Genomic DNA, 22,517 nt, shown 5'->3' on the forward strand with positions numbered 1-22,517 from the left:
CAGGCAACTGGTATTGATTAAAAGGAAATAAATATGGCAGCCTCCATTTACCTCTTTCTTCAGTTCCCCTTTAAGTACTGGGTTCCCAAATATGGACTGTCCCTCCAAAAGAGGGACAGTTGGGAGCTTTAGACAAGCATAACTCTCTAAATACATACAGGGTGCATTTCTGAATGTTTCCCTTCTGCCCTGTACAAGAGTTCAGGTCCACTTTAAACACAATTCTGCAAATCTTTTCTGTGATGTAACTATCCCTAAATTAAATAAATAAAATAATAAAAATCAGGTACAGTTGTCTGATTCCAACAGAAGAGACAGAAAACAATCAGAAAGTGAGCAGCCAGTGATGTCTGGGTGTCTGGGGGGAGAGGCAGATGCCAGCCTGCCCTGCTAGCAGCACTGTGCAGAGAGCAGCAGCTGCTGACATGTGGCTGCTCTTCCTCTCCCGGCGCAGGCCGCGCTTTGCAGACGCTCCCTTACCCTCAGCATCCTGAGCTCTCTCCCCCCCCCCCCCTCCCTAGGCGAGCCAGGCGGACTGCAGAGCCGGAGAGTGCTGTGCCCTCTGAAGTTGGGGGAGGGGGTTACAAGTGCAACATAGTAGCCAGAAGAAGATTACATTGTATCAGCAGAGGGGGGTCCCCGGTGTCCCCGGGCTGGGGGTGATGGCCGGCATGTCTCCCCCCTGGCCACCCCTGCTGGGATGATGCGGCTCCATGGCGCATGGCACTGGCATGCTGAAATGCGTGGTGGTGGGCGACGGGGCGGTGGGCAAAACTTGCCTGCTGATGAGCTATGCCAACGATGCCTTCCCCGAGGAGTACGTGCCCACCGTGTTCGACCACTATGCAGGTCAGTCCAATACTTTACTTTTGTTAAATTTTTTTGTTTATTAATTTATTGTTGTGTTTGTAAATATGGGCAGCTGTGGCAGACAATGCCTGGAGCTCGGGGGGTATGAGGCAGGCTTGCCATTTTACTAAGGGGAGAAATAATAATAAAAAAAAGACACCATTACATCATAAGTACAGTTACTGCTGTCTGTGCCAAAGCTCTATACAGCTGCTGGGAGACACACTGATTGAGAAGTCAGCTTGTAAGGCAAGAGGTTCTGCAGCAGCAGCAGGGGCTGGGGTGACCTCTGGTGGACAGTGGAGGTCAGTACCCGTGCTGGGGGTGATTTACTAAGAACAATAGTGAGTGAGCTAACAAACCTGGAGTGGGTTTTTTTAAGGGAAAGTGGTTGCTGCTACAAAAAAAGTTTGCAGGCTTAATCTGGGTCATAGCAGAATGTAGTTGGGTATGTTGAAAGTTTATTCCCACCTTATAAAGGTTAATGACCCGATATTGCAAGCGGCCAATCGCTCCCTGATCAGAAATCAATCAGGTGGTAATAACTGATTCCGCCACCTAATAAGTTAAAGGACAACTAACGAGTGGGATGTGGAGGCTGCCATATTTATTTATTTTTAAGCAATACCAGTTACCTGCAGGGCGGTGGAGTCGGTACAGAAATCCTCCGACTTCTCGGTTTATGAAACCACGACTCCGACTCCGAGTACCCAAAATGGCTCAGACTCCGACTCCTCGACTCCGACTCCTTAGTCTAATACTTAACAGGGCTGTGGATTTTGTACAAAAATCATCCGACTCCCGACTCCTCAGTTTATGAAATCAACAACTCCAACTCCGACTCCTGGTGTCCAAAATTGCCCTGACTCCGACTCTTCGACTCCAACTCCGACTCCACAGCCCTGGTTACCTGGCAGCCCTGCTGATCCTCTGCCTCTAATACTGTTACCCATAAACCCTGAACAAGCATGCAGCAGATCAGATGCTCTGACTGAAGTCTGACTGGGTTAGCTGCATGCTTGTTTCCGGTGTGTGATTCAGCCACTACTGCAGCCAAAGAGATCAGCAGGACAGCCGGGCAAATGGTATTGCATAAAAAGAAATAAATATGGCAGCCTCCATATCCCTCTCACTTCAGTTGTCCTGGTACGCACTTTCAATTACAATTGGTGAATTATTGACCAATTTTACCATTTCCATGTAGTATCAGAGTCAGCAGATATTGAATACTATGAGCAGATTGTGTACATAAACCCTCATACGAGGTGGTGGTAAAATTGGTCTGTGATTGGCCAATCTTAATTGAAAGTGTGTACAGGTCTTCAGATGTCAGGTAGATTTCAGGAGAGATCTAATCGAGAATGGATTGAACGACTCACCACCGTGCTATGCCTTCTGCTCGACCGACATTCTTCATCCTCCCTACTGACTGACAGCATTTTCAAAATTGAATAAAAGTTGAATGATTGACTGTGTTAAGGTAGACTGGATCAAAGCGATCTGAAACACTTAAGCTCAACACACACCATACAATCTTGGTTGTTCAATCTTACCATTTTCATGTAGTATAAGAGTTTATCCAATCAATAATTCAAGGTATTTTCAATCTGTTGGCCCTTATACTACATAGATTTGGTAAATCTGTGCAACCAAGATTGTATGGTGTGTGTTGAGCCTTAGGCTACGTTTCCACTAGTACGTTGCAAATTTGTTTTTGAAACCGCACAAACGAATTTGCATGCGCATTTATACAAATTTTATTGCGAAATCACTGCGAATTTGCATATTTTTCCGAATATGTGTTTTTAACCCTTGCCAGTGCCTGCGTGCCTCTTTTATTGAAATTACTGCAAAAACGCAGGCGAATTTCTTACTTATTACATTAGATGCGCATTGCACGCTATGCGTGCGGTGTGTGCATTCTGATAGCTCTGCTGTGCAGAATTTTTCTGCACAGCCCTGAGCAGATTCTGTGCATAGTGGAAACAGGCCCATTGACTTGTATTGTCATGCGAATCTGCATGCAGAAAATGCATGCGAATTTGCATTAGTGGAAATGGGCCTTAAAGAGGAACTCCAGTGAAAATAATGTATTAAAAAAAGTGCTTCATTTTCAATAATTATGTATAAATGATTTAGTCAGTGTTTGCCCATTGTAAAATCTTTTAAATCCCTGATTCACATTCTGACATTTATCACATGGTGACATTTTTACTGCTGGCAGGTGATGTAGCTGCTGCTTGCTGTTTTGGCAGTTGGAAACAGCTGTAAACAGCTATTTCCCACAATGCAACAAGGTTCACAGACAGGAAACTGCCAGGAGTACCACGGTCCTCAGAGTTTCTTTGTGGGAGGGGTTTCACCACAATATCAGTCATACAGCGCCCCCTGATGGTCTGTTTGTGAAAAGGAATAGATTTCTCATGTAAAAGGGGGTATCAGCTACTGATTGGGATAAAGTTCAATTCTTGGTCGGAGTTTCTTTTTAAAGGAAACCAGAGATGAACAATAGTCAAAGTTTTATGCATACCCGGGGCTTCCTCCAGCCCCCTCCGCACAGATCGCTGCCATCCTCCGCCTTCTTCGGCTCTGGTATCGGGTCCCCTAACTTCGGCCAGTCTGAGCATGCGCAGTGCGCTCTCTCCGGCGGAGAATAATACTGCGCAGGTGGTGTGGGAGCGATCCGTGGGGAGGGTGCTGGAGGAAGCCCCAGGTATGTATAAAACTTTGAGTATTGTTCGTCTCTGGTACACTTTAATCACACGGAGAGTTTGTACGTCCGGCACTGCAGTGTACTTTCATTTATTGTAACATTTCAGGCAGGAAAACAAACAAAGTTCAGTCCTGCTGTATGGTACAGTGAGGGTGGAATGTCACGGGTGCTGGGCAAAGAACGGGAGCCTAAAGATGGCCATACATATGTAGATTTGGTGGTTGATTGATCAACCAATTACATAATAATTATCGAATCGGATTAAAAAGAAATCGGTGCTGCCGAAAGCATGCCCGATCGATGATGCAGCCAATTTTGGGACGTAATTGGTTGCGTTTATCGATCGGACATGATGGAAAATCTCGGGCCGACATGCTCGATCAGGTGAGCAGCGGTAACGGCGTTTGATAATCACGAACGCATCAGAAACCCCCGGCCGCGTGGCCCTACATTAATACTTTACCTTTACTGGAAGGGAGGAAACACAAAGACAACGGGAGCCCAAATGGTGCAGTACGTCACAATTAATGAATGTTCAAAAGTACTTCTAAAAAAAGGCTACTCACAAAGGTGGGTTGCACAAGGGGCCACCGACCGCTTCCAGCAAGTGGAGTGTCTTAAACCTGACTCCACTCAGCTAGACCAGCAGTCCTGGATCCGGTCACTCTCTTAGCAAAAAAATCCTGTGTACCTTGATTACCACAGGTGGAGGGATTCCGTCTTGGTTCGTACCTAGAGTACCATTAGGTGGTGGGGTTCCACCCTGGTTCAGGTGCGCAAGGCTCCCCTCCCAGAAGGACGGGGGCATAAGGCACAAAAGAGGTAAAGAGGCGCCCAATATTATATAAAACACGCTAAAAACAATAAAAGAAAAAAGATGAGGTGGCTTACCTCACAGACGACAAACTCATTTTAGCTAAGGAAGTTTAATAGAAGATTTTGCTCAGGCAACGCGTTTCGTGGGACTATGCCCATATCAACGAGAGGCGCTCAGTGCTCCACATATATACACACCCACATAAACATATAATAATATAAAATACCTTAAATAAGCTACAGTATATACTGTGAGTTATAATAATATACTAATAAAATATAGTGCCAGTCTGTGATTGAATGGCACAATTGCACATATATTCCAATAAAGTGCATATATTGCAACAAAGTGCATAAGTAGAGTCTCTATCTGTCACACGGCCAGAGACAATCAGTGATATCTGTAGGCACTTTAATTGCCCTGAGGAAGTGGGCATAGTCCCACGAAACGCGCTGCCTGTGCAAAATCTTCGATTAAACTTCCTTACCTAAAGTGAGTTTGTCGTCTGTGAGGTAAGCCACCTCATCTTTTTTATTTTATTGCTTTTAGAGTGTTTTATATAATATTGGGCGCCTCTTTACCTTTTTTAATACTTTACCTGTCCAGTGTCCGCCGCTGTGCCTGCACTTCTTTTCCGGACTCGCACCACACATGGTTGCCGGCCCATTGCACGCGGAGCCCCGCCTCTGTGATGTCATAGACACACCTTGTGCAGTATGCCCACAAACGTGGGGCGCAGTGCAGAAGAGTAATGCGAACAACGGATAGGTAACGTAATATTCCAGGGGTACTGGGGGGTACATTACATTTGGGAGGGGTGTGTGGCCAGGGGTGGCTAGGCGACATCACTCTCTCCAATCAGATTCAATCAGAGAGAGATCTGTCGATTGGTCGCCAAAATCACTAGATGTATGGGCACCTTAAAGAGAGCCCGAGGTGGGCTCAAAAATGGAAAAAAAAAGTAGGCTACTTGATCCGCGGGGCTGAGCGATTCAGGTAGCCACAAAAACCGCCACTCCCATGGGCCGTAATGGCCCCCTTTCACTTTGGTGACCTCCGGGTCACGAAGCTGCACTGAGAGACTGTGTGTCTTTCATAGTGTGCAGGGAGGTGGGGGAGTGGCAGGGGGCGTGGCCAGGGAGAGAGAGCTTCCCAATGGCAGCCCAGGAGACCCTGCAGGAACGCCCCTGGCGGGCATTTTGAACAGAGAATTCCTTTCTCCTGTGTTTAACTCCGAGTTAGCGACAAATATTGACGCTGATCTCGGGGTCTATAGCGCATCGGTGGGGGGGGGAGGCAGAGAGCAGCGGTTGGGGGACAGAGAGCCATATTATTAGGCAGAGAACATGGCTTTGTGTCCCATCTGCCCCCCGAAGATCTACCTCGGGTTCTTTACTAACTGTTAGAAGGATCAGAGGTCCCAGGGGCAGGTAGAGAAGGATCAGAGGTCGCGGGAGCAGGAAGAGAAGGATCAGAGGTCCCGGGAGCAGGAAGAGAAGGATTGGAGGTCCCAGGGGCAGGGAGAGAAGGGTCAGAGGTCGCGGGAGCAGGAAGAGAAGGATCAGAGGTCCCGGGGGCAGGAAGAGAAGGATCGGAGGTCCCGGGGGCAGGAAGAGAAGGATCGGAGGTCCCGGGGGCAGGAAGAGAAGGATCAGAGGTCCCGGGGGCAGGAAGAGAAGGATCAGAGGTCCCGGGGGCAGGAAGAGAAGGATCAGAGGTCCCGGGGGCAGGAAGAGAAGGATCAGAGGTCCGGGGGGCAGGAAGAGAAGGTTCAGAGGTCCCGGGGGCAGGAAGAGAAGGTTCAGAGGTCCGGGGGGCAGGAAGAGAAGGTTCAGAGGTCCCGGGGGCAGGAAGAGAAGGTTCAGAGGTCCCGGGGGCAGGAAGAGAAGGTTCAGAGGTCCCGGGGGCAGGAAGAGAAGGATCAGAGGTCCCGGGGGCAGGAAGAGAAGGATCAGAGGTCCCGGGGGCAGGAAGAGAAGGATCAGCGGTCCCGGGGGCAGGAAGAGAAGGATCAGAGGTCCCGGGGGCAGGAAGAGAAGGATCAGAGGTCCCGGAGGCAGGAAGAGAAGGATCAGAGGTCCTGGGGGCAGGAAGAGAAGGTTCAGAGGTCCTGGGGCAGGAAGAGAAGGATCAGAGGTCCCGGGGGCAAGAAGAGAAGGATCAGAGGTCCCGGGGGCAAGAAGAGAAGGATCAGAGGTCCCGGGGGCAGGAAGAGAAGGATCAGAGGTCCCGGGGGCAGGAAGAGAAGGATCAGAGGTCCCGGGGGCAGGAAGAGAAGGATCAGAGGTCCCGGGGGCAGGAAGAGAAGGATCAGAGGTCCCGGGGGCAAGAAGAGAAGGATCAGAGGTCCCGGGGGCAAGAAGAGAAGGATCAGAGGTCCCAGGGGCAGGAAGAGAAGGATCAGAGGTCCCGGGGGCAAGAAGAGAAGGATCAGAGGTCCCGGGGGCAGGAAGAGAAGGATGTATTATTATGTACCCCATGTTCTTTTCTTACTTTGTACAGCGCCAAGGAATATGTTGGCACTTTATAAATTAATAATAATAAAAATGATGATTAGGCAATGTCCTGTAAAATATACTGTACCCCCCCCCATGTCCCTGTGTCTCTATATGATAATATAGCCCATGCTAGCGGTCCTGGTTGCATCTCCAGGCATGTCTGGTTTCCTAGCAATGTGTGGCTGACCCCGCGTTCCCTGACAGCCTCCGCTCCTCCACACAATGCCTCTCTTGTCTGCTCTCTGCCCCCTCCTTGCTTTTCCTGGAAAGCGATGGAATAATCCATAGAGATAGCTGTGATGCCACTTGTGTGTCTGGCCCTTACTAAGCTGCAGCCTGATGACAGCGATGACTGTAAGTGCTGCTTCTTCCTCTCCCATAGCAGATAGCGTGATCTCATGCAGTCATCCACAACCAGTCATTCTATTGTTTTCTATAGAATGAATCAGAACCTGTCTGTGCTGCGCGCAGCAACCAATTAAAAAAAATCCGCTACCCTTTTTGTATGACGGATTACACTATGCCAGATAGACCCCGGGAACCAGGCTGCTGATAGGTCTGTGAGGCTGGCCTACAAATTGCCACCTTTACAATAACTGATCTAAAGCCCCTTTCTGTGCAGAAATCTAAATGATAGGATTAAGTAAATGTGAGCTTAAAGAGGAACTCCGGTGAAAACAATGTAGTAAAAAAAGTGCTTCATTTTTTACCATAATTATGTATAAATGATTTAGTTAGTGTTTGCCCATTGTAAAAACTTTTAAATCCCTGATTTACATTCTGACATTTATTACATGGTGACATTTTTACTGTGGCCAGGTGATGTAGCTGCTGCTTGCTATTTTGGCAGTTGGAAACAGCTATTTCCCACAATGCAGCAAGGTTCACAGACAGGAAACTGCCAAGAGTACGTACTCAGAGTTTCTTGTGGGAGGAGTTTCACCACAATATCAGCCATACAGCGCCCCCTGATGGTCTGTTTGTGAAAAGAAATAGATCTCTCATGTAAAAGGGGGTATCAGCTACTGATTGGGATAAAGTTCAATTCTTGGTCGGAGTTTCTCTTTAAAGAGGAACTGTAACCCAGCATTGAATTTCATTTCAATCAGTAGCTGATACCCCCTTTTCCCAAGAGGGGAAATCTTTGCCTTTTCTCTAATAGATCATCAGGGGGAATCTGTATGGCTGATATTGTGGTGAAACCCCTCCCACAGTGTGATGTCATCACCATGGTCCTGACAGTTTCCTGTCTGTGAACCTCGTTGCGTTCTGGGAAATAACAGCGTACAGAAGAACTAAAGATGTCACCTCCAGTGATACATTTTAAGAAGGTAAATCAGGGTGAGGAACAATTTTTACAATGGTCAAATACTGACTAAATAATCTATAAGGGCTTGTTCACACTGAGGGCGTTTTTGCCCTTTTTTCAAACGCTTGTGCAATGATTCTATATGACAGAGTTAACATCTGAGCGGTTCGTTTCCGATTGGCTCAGAGAAGCGCTGCATGGACCATTTTTTAGGCGATTCCGCCTCAATGGAAGATATAAGAAAAACACAAAAAATGCCCACAAAATCGCTTTGTGCAGCGATCGCGTTTTTTAAGAATAAATACATTGGCCCTGATTCACAAAGCGGTGATAGCTCAGTTATCACGCCTAAAAGACTTTAGGCGTGATAAGCTTTGCACCGCTGAGTTAGCACCGCTTTGTGCTGGTTATCGCGCGCAAAGTCCCGCGCGCAATTGCGCAATTCCGAGCGCAACACCCATAGGGTTTAATGGGCGCATCGCGCGCACTGCACCGTGCGCCGCGCGATTGCGCGCGGGAATTTCGCACGAGTTTCATTTTATCACGCCTAAACTGAGTTTAGGCGTGATAAAGGGCTTTTCACAGGCGTGCAAACACTTTGCACCGCTTTGTGAATCAGGCTCACTGTGTTTATTCTTTTCCAGGTCAAAGAGTTCACTTCCTGACTTGCGTCAGGGAGTGATTTACAAAACCACTCGGGAAAACCGCTTAGCACAAAAACGAATCGCCCACCCAAGCGCCAGGAATCGAAAAACAAAAAATGTCAAAAACCGCACACTGCTAATGGCCACGCGAACGGAACGCAATGTGAACAAGGCCTGAATGTATATTGTAAAAAAAGCACATTTATTTATTGTCACTTTCACTGCAGTTCCTCTTTAACCACTTCACCTCCAAGGGTTTTTCCCCTTAAAAAACCAGAGCGATTTTCACCAGTCAGTGCTCCTTCCATTTATTTGCCTATAACTTTATTACTACTTATCATAACAAAATAATTTCTATCTTGTTTTATTCACTGCCAATTAGGCTTTGTTTTTGCTAAAAATTATTTTATTCTAAAATTTTAACAGGAAATATAAGAAAAAAAATAGAAAAATTCATTATTTATCAGTTTTCAGCCATTATAGTTTTTAAATAATACATGCTACTGTAATTAAAACCCACACATTTGCTCATTTGTCCCGGTTATCGCAAAACTTCCTGCGCACTGCAACAGACCTCAGTAAGTGTAAAAGTCTCCATAGACTCTCATTGCTTTTGCAGCCCATTGCAGAAAAATAAGGTAACACAACGCAGGATTAGCCTGCAAGTGTAACAGCGGCCTGAAAAGAATCACAAGTTGTGTTTACGATCAGCTATTAAGAATTCATAACTGGCTGCTAATTTAAATAGAAATGTTGTACAGAAAGGTTTGTGCAGCACTGATACACGTTTAGAGCAAACTGTGGAGTTTCCCTTTAATTGGAGCCATTGTGGAATAATGGCACTAGGGAATGTTTGAGCGCCCCCTGCAGGGTGGCAGGATGGAGCCGCTTGACCCGAGGGCCGTTATGGAATAACTTGCGCTCTGTATGGTGCTCGGACTAAACTTCCTCTGTAGGCTATATTAGGATGGTGTGCCTGGCTCAACAAGTGTGTGACATGCGGCCAGTGTTCCCATAGTCAGCACTGAGCGGCTCATGCCTGCGTTGTGTCACCTAACACGTCTCTCCGAGTACAACACCCCGGCCAAGCCAGGCAGCTGCTCACTATGGGCGGGAGAGCGCAAGTGTTTATACCCTGGGAGGGAAACACAAGGCAGTGACTGCAGGGGCACACACATACAGACACACACCACACACCACTTACACCACACACAAAGACACAGACACACACCACTTACACCACACACAAAGACCGACACACACACCACACAAAGACAGATACACACACCAATTACACCACACACAGACAGATACAAACAGACACACACAAAGGCAGATACACACACTACACACACACACACACACACACATATACAGGATCTTCTCAAAAAATTTGCATATTGTGCTAAAGTTCATTATTTTCTGTAATGTACTGATAAACATTAGACTTTCATATATTTTAGATTCAAATACACACAACTGAAGTAGTTCTAGCCTTTTATTGTTTTAATATTGATGATTTTGGCATACAGCTCATGAAAACCCAAATTTCCTATCTCAAAAAATTAGCATATTTCATCCGACCAATAAAAGAAAAGTGTTTTTAAAACAAAAAAAGTCAACCTTCAAATAATTATGTTCAGTTGTGCACTCAATACTTGGTCGGGAATCCTTTTGCAGAATAAACTGCTTCAATGCGGCGTGACATGAAGGCAATCAGCCTGTGGCACTGCTCAGGTGTTATGGAGGCCCAGGATGCTTCGATAGCGGCCTTAAGCTCATCCAGAGTGTTGGGTCTTGCGTCTCTCAACTTTCTCTTCACAATATCCCACAGATTCTCTATGGGGTTCAGGTCAGGAGAGTTGGCAGGCCAATTGAGCACAGTAATACCATGGTCAGTAAACCATTTACCAGTGGTTTTGGCACTGTGAGCAGGTGCCAGGTCGTGGTGAAAAATGAAATCTTCATCTCCATAAAGCTTTTCAGCAGATGGAAGCATGAACCCACTTTTGAACCAGAAACAGCGGCAGAAGCGCCTGACCTGGGCTACAGAGAAGCAGCACTGAACTGTTGCTCAGTGGTCCAAAGTACTTTTTTCGGATGAAAGCAACTTTTACATGTCATTTGGAAATCAAGGTGCCAGAGCCTGGAGGAAGACTGGGGAGAGGGAAATGCCAAAATGCCTGAAGTCCAATGTCAAGTACCCACAGTCAGTGATGGTCTGAGGTGCCATGTCAGCTGCTGGTGTTGGTCCACTGTGTTTTATCAAGGGCAGGGTCAATGCAGCTAGCTATCAGGAGATTTTGGAGCACTTCATGCTTCCATCTGCTGAAGAGCTTTATGGAGATGAAGATTTCATTTTTCAGCACGACCTGGCACCTGCTCACAGTGCCAAAACCACTAGTAAATGGTTTACTGACCATGGTATTACTGTGCTCAATTGGCCTGCCAACTCTCCTGACCTGAACCCCATACAGAATCTGTGGTATATTGTGAAGAGAAAGTTGAGAGACGCAAGACCCAACACTCTGGATGAGCTTAAGGCCGCTATCGAAGCATCCTGGGCCTCCATAACATCTGATCGGTGCCACAGGCTGATTGCCTCCATGCCACGCCGCATTGAAGCAGTCATTTCTGCAAAAGGATTCCCGACCAAGTATTGAGTGCATAACTGAACATAATTATTTGAAGGTTGACTTTTTTTGTTTTAAAAACACTTTTCTTTTATTGGTCGGATGAAATATGCTAATATTTTGAGATAGGAAATTTGGGTTTTCATGAGCTGTATGCCAAAATCATCAATATTAAAACAATAAAAGGCTTGAACTACTTCTGTTGTGTGTATTTGAATCTAACATACACGAAAGTCTAATGTTTATCAGTACATTACAGAAAATAATGAACTTTATCACAATATGCTAATTTTTTGAGAAGATCCTGTATATATATATATACACACACACTGATACACATACACACACATATATACAGTACACACACACACACAGACACACATACGCAAGTTGAATTTGATTGTAAGCCGTCATGTGTTAAGGTTCATACACACGTCCCAACAATCTGTCCAACTATCTTTCAAACTCTGTCTGTTGGAAGACAGTTGGGCGTGTGTACAGCTGGCAAACAACTGGATGACCAACTGATAACAGGTGGTTCGCCAGATCCAACCGGTGGATCAACCTGCCCGACTATCGTGCAAGTTGGAATGTGTATAACAAGTCTTTTGAACAACTTTGTTTATGAATGCGGACATGTTGTGCAGTTTGTCATTTAGCTTGCACGCATTGTATTTAAAGTGTACCTGAGAAGGGTCCACAGCATAAAAACATACATACCTGGGGATTCCTCCAGCCCCCTCCTGATCGCTCCCATGCTTTCCTCTTCTGTGTCCCCATTCGCACACAATTGGCCGTGTAAAATCAGCCAGTAAGCACAAACACAGTCCGACCAGGCACACTCCCCATCTCGCTCCTGTTGCTGGGAGCGTTCTGCGTCTGCGCAGTAGAACTGAACAACGTGAGTGCAGCGGGAGCATGCTCGTTACCAGGCCGCGTATGTGCAGCTGGCTCCGGAGCGGAGGACTCTGTTGGGCCGAACTGAGAGGCAGAAGAGGACGGCGTGGAAGCGATCAGGCCAGAGGGGGCTGGAGGAAGCCCCAGGTATGTATGTTTTTATGCTGTGGCCCCTTCTCAGGTTCCCTTTAAAGGACAACTGAAGTGTGAGGTATGTGGAGGCTGCCATATTTATTTCCTTTTAAACTATACTAGTTGCCTGGCAGCCCTGCTGATCTCTTTGGCTGCAGTCGTTTCTGAATAACACCAGAAACAAGCATGCGGCTAATCTTGTCAGATCTGACAGTAATGTCAGAAACACCTGATCTGCTGCATGCTTAGTCAGAGTTTATGGCCAAAAGTTCAGCAGGACAGTCAGATAACTGGTATGGTGCTCATGTTGTGCAGTTGGTTGTGCATTAAAGCGGACCCAAACCAAACATTTTTTTTAATTCATGATATTTAGTTGCACCCCTCTGACACATACACAGATAAATAAACACTCCTTCAAGCCTATGAGCATTTCAGTGCATGCTTTTCATCCTTCTCTTTTCATAACTAGAGTTATACAGGTGGCAGCCATTAGCAATTCCTCCTTTGCCGAACACTCCCTACTCCACCAGTCTGCCAGATTATTTCCCGGCAATATGAAAGGAAGCGAGGGGTTCCTCCAATAAATGTAAAATATTTTATATTTGTCATCATGCAGTTGAAAAAAGGCTGCTATTTATAATTATAATTTAGAAAATAGATTTTATTTCTGAAATCTTATACTTTTTAATTTGGGTCCACTTTAAGTTGGATGTGTGTATGAGCCTTTATACATACTGGTACAAGCAGATAAATGTCTCTCTCTGACAACTTGGTTACCATGTCATGTGACCCAATGTTGTTTGTAACATCGTGTGCGTCAGCATTCAGGGGTTACTGCAGCATGCAGATAAACGTGGGGGACAGACACCGCCACACTGCCTGTACCAGATGCATGCAAGCTCCTGGCAGATCCATGGGAGAAGTTTACACATGGTTCCCGCAAATATTTACAATCTGTGCCACTGCCCCGCCTCCTGCCCGCATGCTGCCTGCGGGTTTATCTTCTAGAGCAGAGTTCCCCAGCCCTGTCCTCAAGGCCCACCAACAGGACATGTTCTGCAGGAAACCACAAACAGTCACAGGTGAGGTAATGAGTGTCTCCGCAGAGCTGATTAACTACCTCTGTGGATTTATACAAAACATGCACTGTTGATGGGCCCTGAAGACTCTTTCACATCTAGAACGTGTGCAGGAGCCGTTGTGCACACGCGTTATATGGCATGCGGCGTGTCGTCGGGATTTAGCTGGGCGACGCAATTCAGCAGCGGTAGTAATTAATCAACCCGACAGGAAAACGCCAGCTCCCAACCATTAAAAGCTCCCGCAACGCATTGAAACGCAGCGTCGGATGTGAAAAGTAAAATGAAAGTCTATGGACTTTCATTTTACCTTGATTAACGCAAAGTTTCGTCTTTGCGTTAAAACGCAGCAAATGGGCTTTGGTGTGAAAGAGCCATGAGGACAGGGTTGGGGAACACTGTTCTAGTGAACATTACTACACTGGTAACCGTTCACCTAAACAGCTCCCGCAAGGCCCGCAAGTGACTTCCACACTTTGCATTGTTTGGCCCACTCTAGACCACCAGGGAAGCTAAACTGGGTGTGAAACTCTAGCTCACCAGGGAAGCCATATGGGAGAGGAAGAGGGAAATCATTAGACCCCAGGGAGCTGTATAGGGGAGGGAGGGGGCCACTAGACACCAAGGAATTGTATAAGGGAAGAGGGAGGACCATTAGACACCAGGGAACTGTATAGGGGAAATAGGAGGGCCACTAGACTAAACCTGCAGCTAACTCTGGTCCCCTACCTTTCGTGTCCCCACCTCTCCCTCTAGATTATAAGCCTTTGGGCAGGGTCCTCCTCCTTATGTCTCCTACCTGATCATGCGCCTCCATTACCGTATACCCATCCTATGGATGTGACCTCGACTTGCCTAATCTCCATGCTCCCCTCCAGTGACTAAGCATTACCTTGTACTCATACTGTGCTGTGTGATCTCCATGCCCCATCCAGTGACTAAGCATTACCTTGTACTCATACTGTGCTGTGTGATCTCCATGCCCCATCCAGTGACTAAGCATTACCTTGTACTCATACAGTGCTGTGTGATCTCCATGCTCCCCTCCAGTGACTAAGCATTACCTTGTACTCATACTGTGCTGTGTGATCTCCATGCTCCATCCAGTGACTAAGCATTACCTTGTACTCATACTGTGCTGTGTGATCTCCATGCTCCATCCAGTGACTAAGCATTACCTTGTACTCATACTGTGCTGTGTGATCTCCATGCTCCCATCCAGTGACTAAGCATTACCTTGTACTCATACTGTGCTGTGTGATCTCCATGCTCCCCTCCAGTGACTAAGCATTACCTGGTACTCATACTGTGCTGTGTGATCTCCATGCTCCATCCAGTGACTAAGCATTACCTTGTACTCATACTGTGCTGTGTGATCTCCATGCTCCATCCAGTGACTAAGCATTACCTTGTACTCATACTGTGCTGTGTGATCTCCATGCTCCATCCAGTGACTTAGCATTACCTTGTACTCATACTGTGCTGTGTGATCTCCATGCTCCCATCCAGTGACTAAGCATTACCTTGTACTCATACTGTGCTGTGTGATCTCCATGCTCCATCCAGTGACTAAGCATTACCTTGTACTCATACTGTGCTGTGTGATCTCCATGCTCCCATCCAGTGACTAAGCATTACCTTGTACTCATACTGTGCTGTGTGATCTCCATGCCCCATCCAGTGACTGAGCATTACCTTGTACTCATACTGTGCGTGTGTGATCTCCATGCCCCATCCAGTGACTAAGCATTACCTTGTACTCATACTGTGCTGTGTGATCTCCATGCTCCATCCAGTGACTAAGCATTACCTGGTACTCATACTGTGCTGTGTGATCTCCATGCCCCATCCAGTGACTAAGCATTACCTTGTACTCATACTGTGCTGTGTGATCTCCATGCTCCATCCAGTGACTAAGCATTACCTTGTACTCATACTGTGCTGCGTGATCTCCATGCTCCCATCCAGTGACTAAGCATTACCTTGTACTCATACTGTGCTGTGTGATCCCCATGCTGCCATCCAGTGACTAAGCATTACCTTGTACTCATACTGTGCTGTGTGATCTCCATGCTCCCATCCAGTGACTAAGCATTACCTTGTACTCATACTTTGCTGTGTGATCTGGTTTGCATGTATTCCTGTATTGTCATATTGCTGTATGTCACCCCTAAATATTGTCTGTAACCTAAATTAATGTCCAGCGCTGCGTAATATGTTGTCGCTTTATAAATACAATAGACACTAGGGAACTGTTTAGGGAAATAGTGAGGACCACCAGACACCAGGTAACTGTATAGGGGAGGGAACTGTGTGTGTGTGTGTGTGGGGGGGGGGGGGGGGGGGGCGGGCACTGGACACTAGGGAAGAAGAAGAATGGGGGGGGGGGCATTAGACGCCAGGTGACTGTATAAGGGAGAGGGGTGGTCACCAGACATTGAGGTTGGCCCACGACTTGGTCTCCTTGGTCTAACTCGATGCCATGTGTTTTCTCTTGCAGTGAGTGTGAACGTTGGCGGCAGGCAGTACCTTCTTGGGCTCTATGATACTGCAGGACAGGTGAGTATTACAGATGGTCTATGTTCTGTATTACATCTGTACAGTGTCATTATATTCTATATTCTTATATTTAGGTGTGTTGGAAGAGCTATCTCGCTCCACACTTGTCAGGTTGCAGATCGGAATGCGTTTTAAATGGATCAGTTTTTCTAAAAACGGATCCATTTTTCAAAAGGTTGTGCTTTTACAGCATTTGTTTCCAGTCCGTTTAAACATATGCCAAAAACATGACCTTCCTTCCTGTGTGTTTCTATTGGATAAGAGATCTGCAAAGATGAGGCTGAGGGGAGGAGCAAGCAGTGGGAGGAGCAAGCAGTGGGAGGAGCAGGCAGTAGGCAATCCGCTTTGGCATCCGTTTTGTGTGCAAAGTTCTCTGTGTAGAGGGAGATACGTCTTTGTGTTGCCTTACATTGCCTCCGCGGGTATCCGGGCTCCAGGAAAATCTGCAAAATCCGTACTTTCCATTCAGTTTTCTAAAACGGAGCCCACTGATCCATTTTTTGAAGTGTGTGAAGACGGCCGCTATTTTTAACATTCCGTGGCTTCGTTTTAGGGCAAAAAACAGAGCCACGAATACAATTTTCAAACAAGTGTGAACGACCCTTATTATGTTATAGATATTACATGTTAGGTGTGAGATGTTATTTTCCGTGAGTAGAAATGGTCCACGAGAAGCGAATTATTCCAGTGTAATGCTAATGGTGTGGTAACTGGAATTTGGCCAATGAAAACTGGGAAGTGGCCCATTGCCAAACCACATATCATTTGCATTAAATTTGCATGCAGTGTGGATTTATGATTTAATTGACCATTTGTAGCATTATGACTCCTGCTCACACTTTCCCATCATTTACATAGGACAGAACTGACTGTTCTCGGCAGGGAACCCAGCAGCTTGTTTGTACAGGGATCTGTTAGGGCCCATTCACACCTGAGCGGGAATCGTGTGATTCCCGCTCACGGCAAACCGCTAGCGGTTCTGCAAGAACCGCTACACAATGTAGCGAGTGGCAGTGTTCTCACTGCCGCGGTTGCAGTTAGCGATAACCGCAACCGCGCTGCATGCAGCGGTTTGCCGGCGACGAACGTTCCGAGATTAGCGATCGTGATTAGCGTGCTTAGCACGCTAATCGCGATCGCTCCAAACCCGCCGCAGTGTCCAGTGATTTTTCCGCGCTAATCGCGGGAAAATCACTCCCGCAGAACGCCGGTGGTAATCGCCGGCGTTCTGCGGTTTTAAGTGTGAACAGGCCCTTAGGGTGCGCTCACAGTATGTGCGTTCCATTGTGCAGTAAGTGCTGGGACCCACTGGGGCGTTTTTCTGCAGTGTTATAGGATCGCTGACAATTGACGGCTATTCCCAAAAAAGTGACTCTTTAAGAATAAGAACGCCAATACTGTTTTCTACAAAGGTGCTCTGCATTTTACTTATAGAAGGAGGCTGTGATTTGTCAGTTGTTTGCTTTGAAAGGCAATTGTAGTTTCTGTACAAACTTATTAGGCTGCGCCCATCCCGGCAGTTAGAGCGCTGTAATGAGTTTCGTCTGTCACAGGAGTGGCTGGTGGAAATGAGTGATCAGAACATCGCATTACTCTGTGCAGTGGGGAGAAGGAATCTCAGCTAAGATACAAGAATCTCATTTACTTTGATCATTATTCTCTCCGCTGAACAGTTGTGGCAACAGAGAGCACATTATGCGGGGTGCTCGCACTGCCTGTTACCATGGTTGGATGGTTTACATATTGAAATGCGCTGTGTGTTTATATACGTTCTGTTCCCCGAGCGTTCAGCGTGCTGTCAGATCTGAAGCGAGTAGATTTGTCCAGCACGCCATCGTGAATATTTGGCAGTAATACAGAGACATACTGTAAACGAAAGCCCAGTTCTGGGAACAGATGTTTCCTAGTCAGCAGTAGAGCTGTCTCTTTTAATCTCCTTGATTAACTGATGTCATATTCAATTATCCTGGTCAGGAGCACCTTCTACACTCACTTCCTGCTCAACAGACCTCTGTAAGGGCAGCCTGCAGTCTGCTGTGAGGTCTGTCTCTGCCCCGCCCCTTGCAGTCTGCACTGTGTGACAAGGCGGAGCCAAGCAGCTTCCCTGCCCTCAGAGCCTCGAAGCAGCAAAAAGTTACCGCTGGTTCAGACAGGTGAAAAATGTGGCATTTTCTGCGACCGAGAGGAGCTTCGTTTGAAAGTGAGCAACCACCGTTCCATTCAAATGAATGGAAGTATTTTTTTTAACCATGGGGACAGTAGTTGGCGTCATTTTTGTGCCGTAGATTCCTCGTGCAGCGTTCAGTGTCGGCTGCGTTCGCGCGAATCAGTGTCTCCCTAGGGCAAACAAACTCAAATACAAAGTGGGCCGAAATTGAACACTTGAACCAAGTAGCAGCCCATCCTCAATGTCTAGTGGCCACCTTATTCCCTCATAAAGTTCCCTGGTGTCTAGTGGCCCCCACCCTCCCCTATACAGTTCCCTGGTGTCTATTGCTTTCCCCCTACCTCCCCCATATGGCTTCCCTGATGATCTTGGGCTTTACCTCCGATATAGCTTCCCTGGTGGTCTAGAGTGGGCCAAACCTAATGCAAAGTGGGGAAACCACTTGGAGGCCAAATTTAATGGCTCTGAGGGCCAGATTTGGACCGCGGGCCCGAGTTTGACATGTATGCCCTAGGGCAGGGTTAGGGAACTTTGGCTCTCCAGCTGTTAAGGAACTACAAGTCCCACAATGCAATGCAGGAGTCTGATTCATAAAGGCAAATGCATGCTAGGGTTTGTAGTTTTATCACAGCTAGAGAGCCAAGGTTCCCTACCGCTGCCCTAGGGGGTCAATACACAATGATGAAATATTGGAAACCGATGCCCGGGGATGGAAAATCTGTTAGATCCTGCTGACCCGAGGAATGGGAGGTGTGGTTTTAAGAACTTTGTCAAGCATTCAGAGCGCTGCCCCCCCTCCCCCCACACACGCACACACGCCCCTTGCCACCCCTCACCCAGTGATGCACTCCCTGCTGGACAGGAAGTATGTCATTGGGTTTCCTGGGGTTTCACACTGTTCCGCGCATGCGCACCGCCGCCAATATACTTACATTTTCTGTGTCGCTCATTGACTTTCATTACTTCCGGCGCTGTGTCGCCGTGGAAGTCCTATGGTAACGAGCTGTTGACTTCACAGCGGCTCAACAGCCAATCGGGAACTTCCGCCGCAACGCGACTCGGTAAGTGTGCTGCTGGGCCCCATTCACTTGCATTGTCGTTGTGTTGCCCTGCAGTAAGACAGGGTAACGCGATGCACACTCGCAAGGCAAGTGTAAGGCCTGGAACCCACTACAAAGCACTATCGCTAATCGCAACCGCTAGCATTTTTAATGAGCGTTTTCTGGCGATTTTGGTAGCAATTTTAAAAAGTGTAAGGGCTCGTTCACACCTAAGCGGGAATCGCGCGATTCCCGCTAACCGCAAACCGCTAGTCCTATTCTAGCCTATGGCAGTGTCCTCACTGCCGCAAATGCGGGCGGTTTGCGAATATCGCTAATCGTAAATGCGTTACCTGCAGCGGTTTGCCGGCGATTCTGGAGCGTGCGCGATTAACATGTATAGAACCGCTGATTGCAATCGCTCCCAAAACGCTACTTTGTCCAGTGATTTATTTCCATGTTAAATCGTGGAAAAATCACCCGTGGAAACGCTAACGCAAACCGCTAGTGTTTAGCGAATTTTAGATTTGAACGTTTTGCCAGCGATTGTGTAGCGATTTGCGATTAGCGTTTTTTCTATTCTGATTGGTCCTTTCAATTAATTTTAATTTTTTTTATAGTGTGCAGTAATGTAAAAACGCTAGCAAATCGCTCTGTATATTCATGAGCGATTCATGAGCGATTACGCCAGCGTTTATATACTTTACATTGCAGAAACGCTAACGCAAAACGCTAATGCTCAAAAAGGCTGCATGTCCTGCGTTTGCGATTTTGCTAATCGTAATCATTTAGGGAAATCGCTAGCGTTTTGAATCGCTCCCTAAACGCATAAAAAAAATCGCTCAAGTGGGTTCCAGCCCTATAAGGGACCTGAAGGATAACCTCAGCTGGGTGTCTTCAGTAATAGTGCAGTAGTCTGTGTATCTGACATCTCCGCTGACCCTGTGCTCTGTATGATGTCATCTGTTGGGGTTTTTGTTTGGCTGGCAGATATTCTGCTGGATGTCTATTCTCTGCTTGTTCCTCTAATACTTACTGGATTGCTCTGTGCTGAGACTGTCACCACTTCCTCATTTATGGTCAGATTACAGTTATGTCAGCTGTGGCATTTCCCTGGCTTTATCTGCTGACGGGCTGCGGAGTGATATTTCATCAACTTCAAGCAAAACTCCCAATTCTAAGCATGTGTGACAGATGTGGACAACTCCCAAGCACTGAGCTCTGACTGTGAATGCTTTTTTTTTGCTTTGAAAACACTTTGTTCCTGATATACTGAGGTTCATATAAAGAACGATAGAGGGCAGGGCTGTTTCTGGACATTTTTTTGCCCCATGCAAGTCACCTATTGTCCCTCTTTCCCCAGTACATGTCAAACTCCCGTCAAACAGCCCGTGGACCAAATCTGGCCTGCAGAGCCATCAAGTGTAGCCCCCAAGTGGTTTCCCCCACTTTGTTTTATGTTTGGCCCACTCTAGACCACCGGAGAAGCTATAGAGGAGAGGGAGGGGGGCACTAGACACCAGGGAACTGTATAGGGGAGGAAGGAGGGCCACTAGACACCAGGGAACTGTATAGGGGAGGAAGGAGGGCCACTAGACACCAAGGAACTGTATAGGGGAGGGAGGGAGGACCACTAGACACCAGAGAACTGTATAGGGGAGGAAGGAGGGCCACTAGACACCAGGGAACTGTATAGGGGAGGAAGGAGGGCCAATAGACACCAGGGAACTGTATAGAGGAGGAAGGAGGGCCACTAGACACCAGAGAACTGTATAGGGGAGGAAGGAGGGCCACTAGACACCAGGGAACTGTATAGGGGAGAAAGGAGGGCCACTAGACACTAGGGGCAAAGCACTTAACACTAGGGAACTGTATAGTGGAGGGGGCCACTAGACACCAGGGAACTGTATAGGGGAGGGGGGCCACTAGACACCAGACACCAGGAAACTGTATAGGGGAGGGGGGCACTAGATACCAGGGAACTGTATAGGGGAGGGATATATTATTTGTTTGTCCATACCAGGAGTCTCGTTCAAGTGGAAGAATTCAGACAATTCTTTTAATATGTGTTTTATAATTAGTATTATTAAGTATTGTTTTGTTTAATCTCCATGGTGGTTGGTAGTTCACCTCAATTTTATTTTTTAGTTTCAAAGTATTTTATTGAGTAAAAAATGCATATAAAACTTACAGCTTTTTTGATTAATCCCTTAACAAGGGGCATTCTTTCAAGTAATCAGTATAACAATTATCAGTAGAAATAAACAAAAATCAGAAATGCAGGTATATATATTGTTCTTTTGTGGGGTCAACCGTAGGGTCGGGAGCGGCACCTAAGATGAGAGGGCACAGGACCGCAGCCCCAGGGAACCTGAGGCCGTGAGCCAGGGCTGCCAGGTTCGGGTGAAGGCCAGAGTTGTGTCATTAACAATTGCCAGGAGTCTTTCTGAAATGAGGATGTTCATTATGATCTCATCTGCCTGATCAAATGATAGCGAGGGTTTAAGCCACTGGCGGGCGATGTGTAGGCGGGCCGCCTTAGCAACATGTTGGGCTAGTCTGTGTTGTGGATATTTCCACCTCTGAGGCTTGTGTCCCAGCAGGAGTTGCAAGGGATCAGGGGAGATATCTATCTCGAGAGCTGTAGCTATGGCAGTGGCTACTCGTGCCCAAAAAGTTTTTGCTATAGGGCAATACCACCATATGTGGGCTAGGTCCCCCACCTGGCCACATCCTCTGAAGCATAGAGGGGATCTGTCCCTGTAAATGATGTGCAATTTTTGCGGGGTGATGTATGTTCGATGCAATATTTTGAAGTTAGTTTCAGTATGTGAAAAATAGTTACTTCCTTTAGCTAATGTAAGGCAGCATTTGGCCCATTGTTTTATGGTGAGAGTTTGGCCCAAGTCCTCCTCCCATGCCCTCATTGCTGGAGTTTTATCGACCTCTAGAGGTTGTGAAATAACCGAGTATAGGTAGGAAATGAGACCCCCCTCGAGAGGCCTCAAGTCACACCAGTGCTCGTAAGTGGTACGAGTTGATCAATTTTATTTTTTATGGTAAAAGAGATTGGGGCATGATCCAGCCAAGTTATGTTGCCTATGTCTGAGTTTTTCACCTCTTGTAATAGTATTTTGTCTGAGATGGCTCTATCTATGTGGGAATAGTATTGGTGAATGG

At 46.8% G+C, this 22,517-nt stretch overlaps 1 protein-coding gene across 1 annotated transcript in view; it reads left to right on the forward strand.

The window, feature by feature from the left end:
- The first annotated feature begins 498 nt into the window (after positions 1–498).
- Positions 499–22,517, forward strand: part of RHOQ (ras homolog family member Q) — a 41,500-nt gene continuing 19,481 nt past the window's right edge. Inside the window, exons 1-2 of the mRNA XM_068233037.1 lie at positions 499–849; positions 16,072–16,130. Coding sequence (XP_068089138.1) covers positions 714–849; positions 16,072–16,130 — 195 coding nt within the window. The 5' untranslated portion in view covers positions 499–713. The remainder of the gene's footprint in view (positions 850–16,071; positions 16,131–22,517) is intronic.

Source organism: Hyperolius riggenbachi, chromosome 4 (genome assembly GCF_040937935.1).
Source record: "Hyperolius riggenbachi isolate aHypRig1 chromosome 4, aHypRig1.pri, whole genome shotgun sequence".
NCBI classification, from domain to species: domain Eukaryota; kingdom Metazoa; phylum Chordata; class Amphibia; order Anura; family Hyperoliidae; genus Hyperolius; species Hyperolius riggenbachi.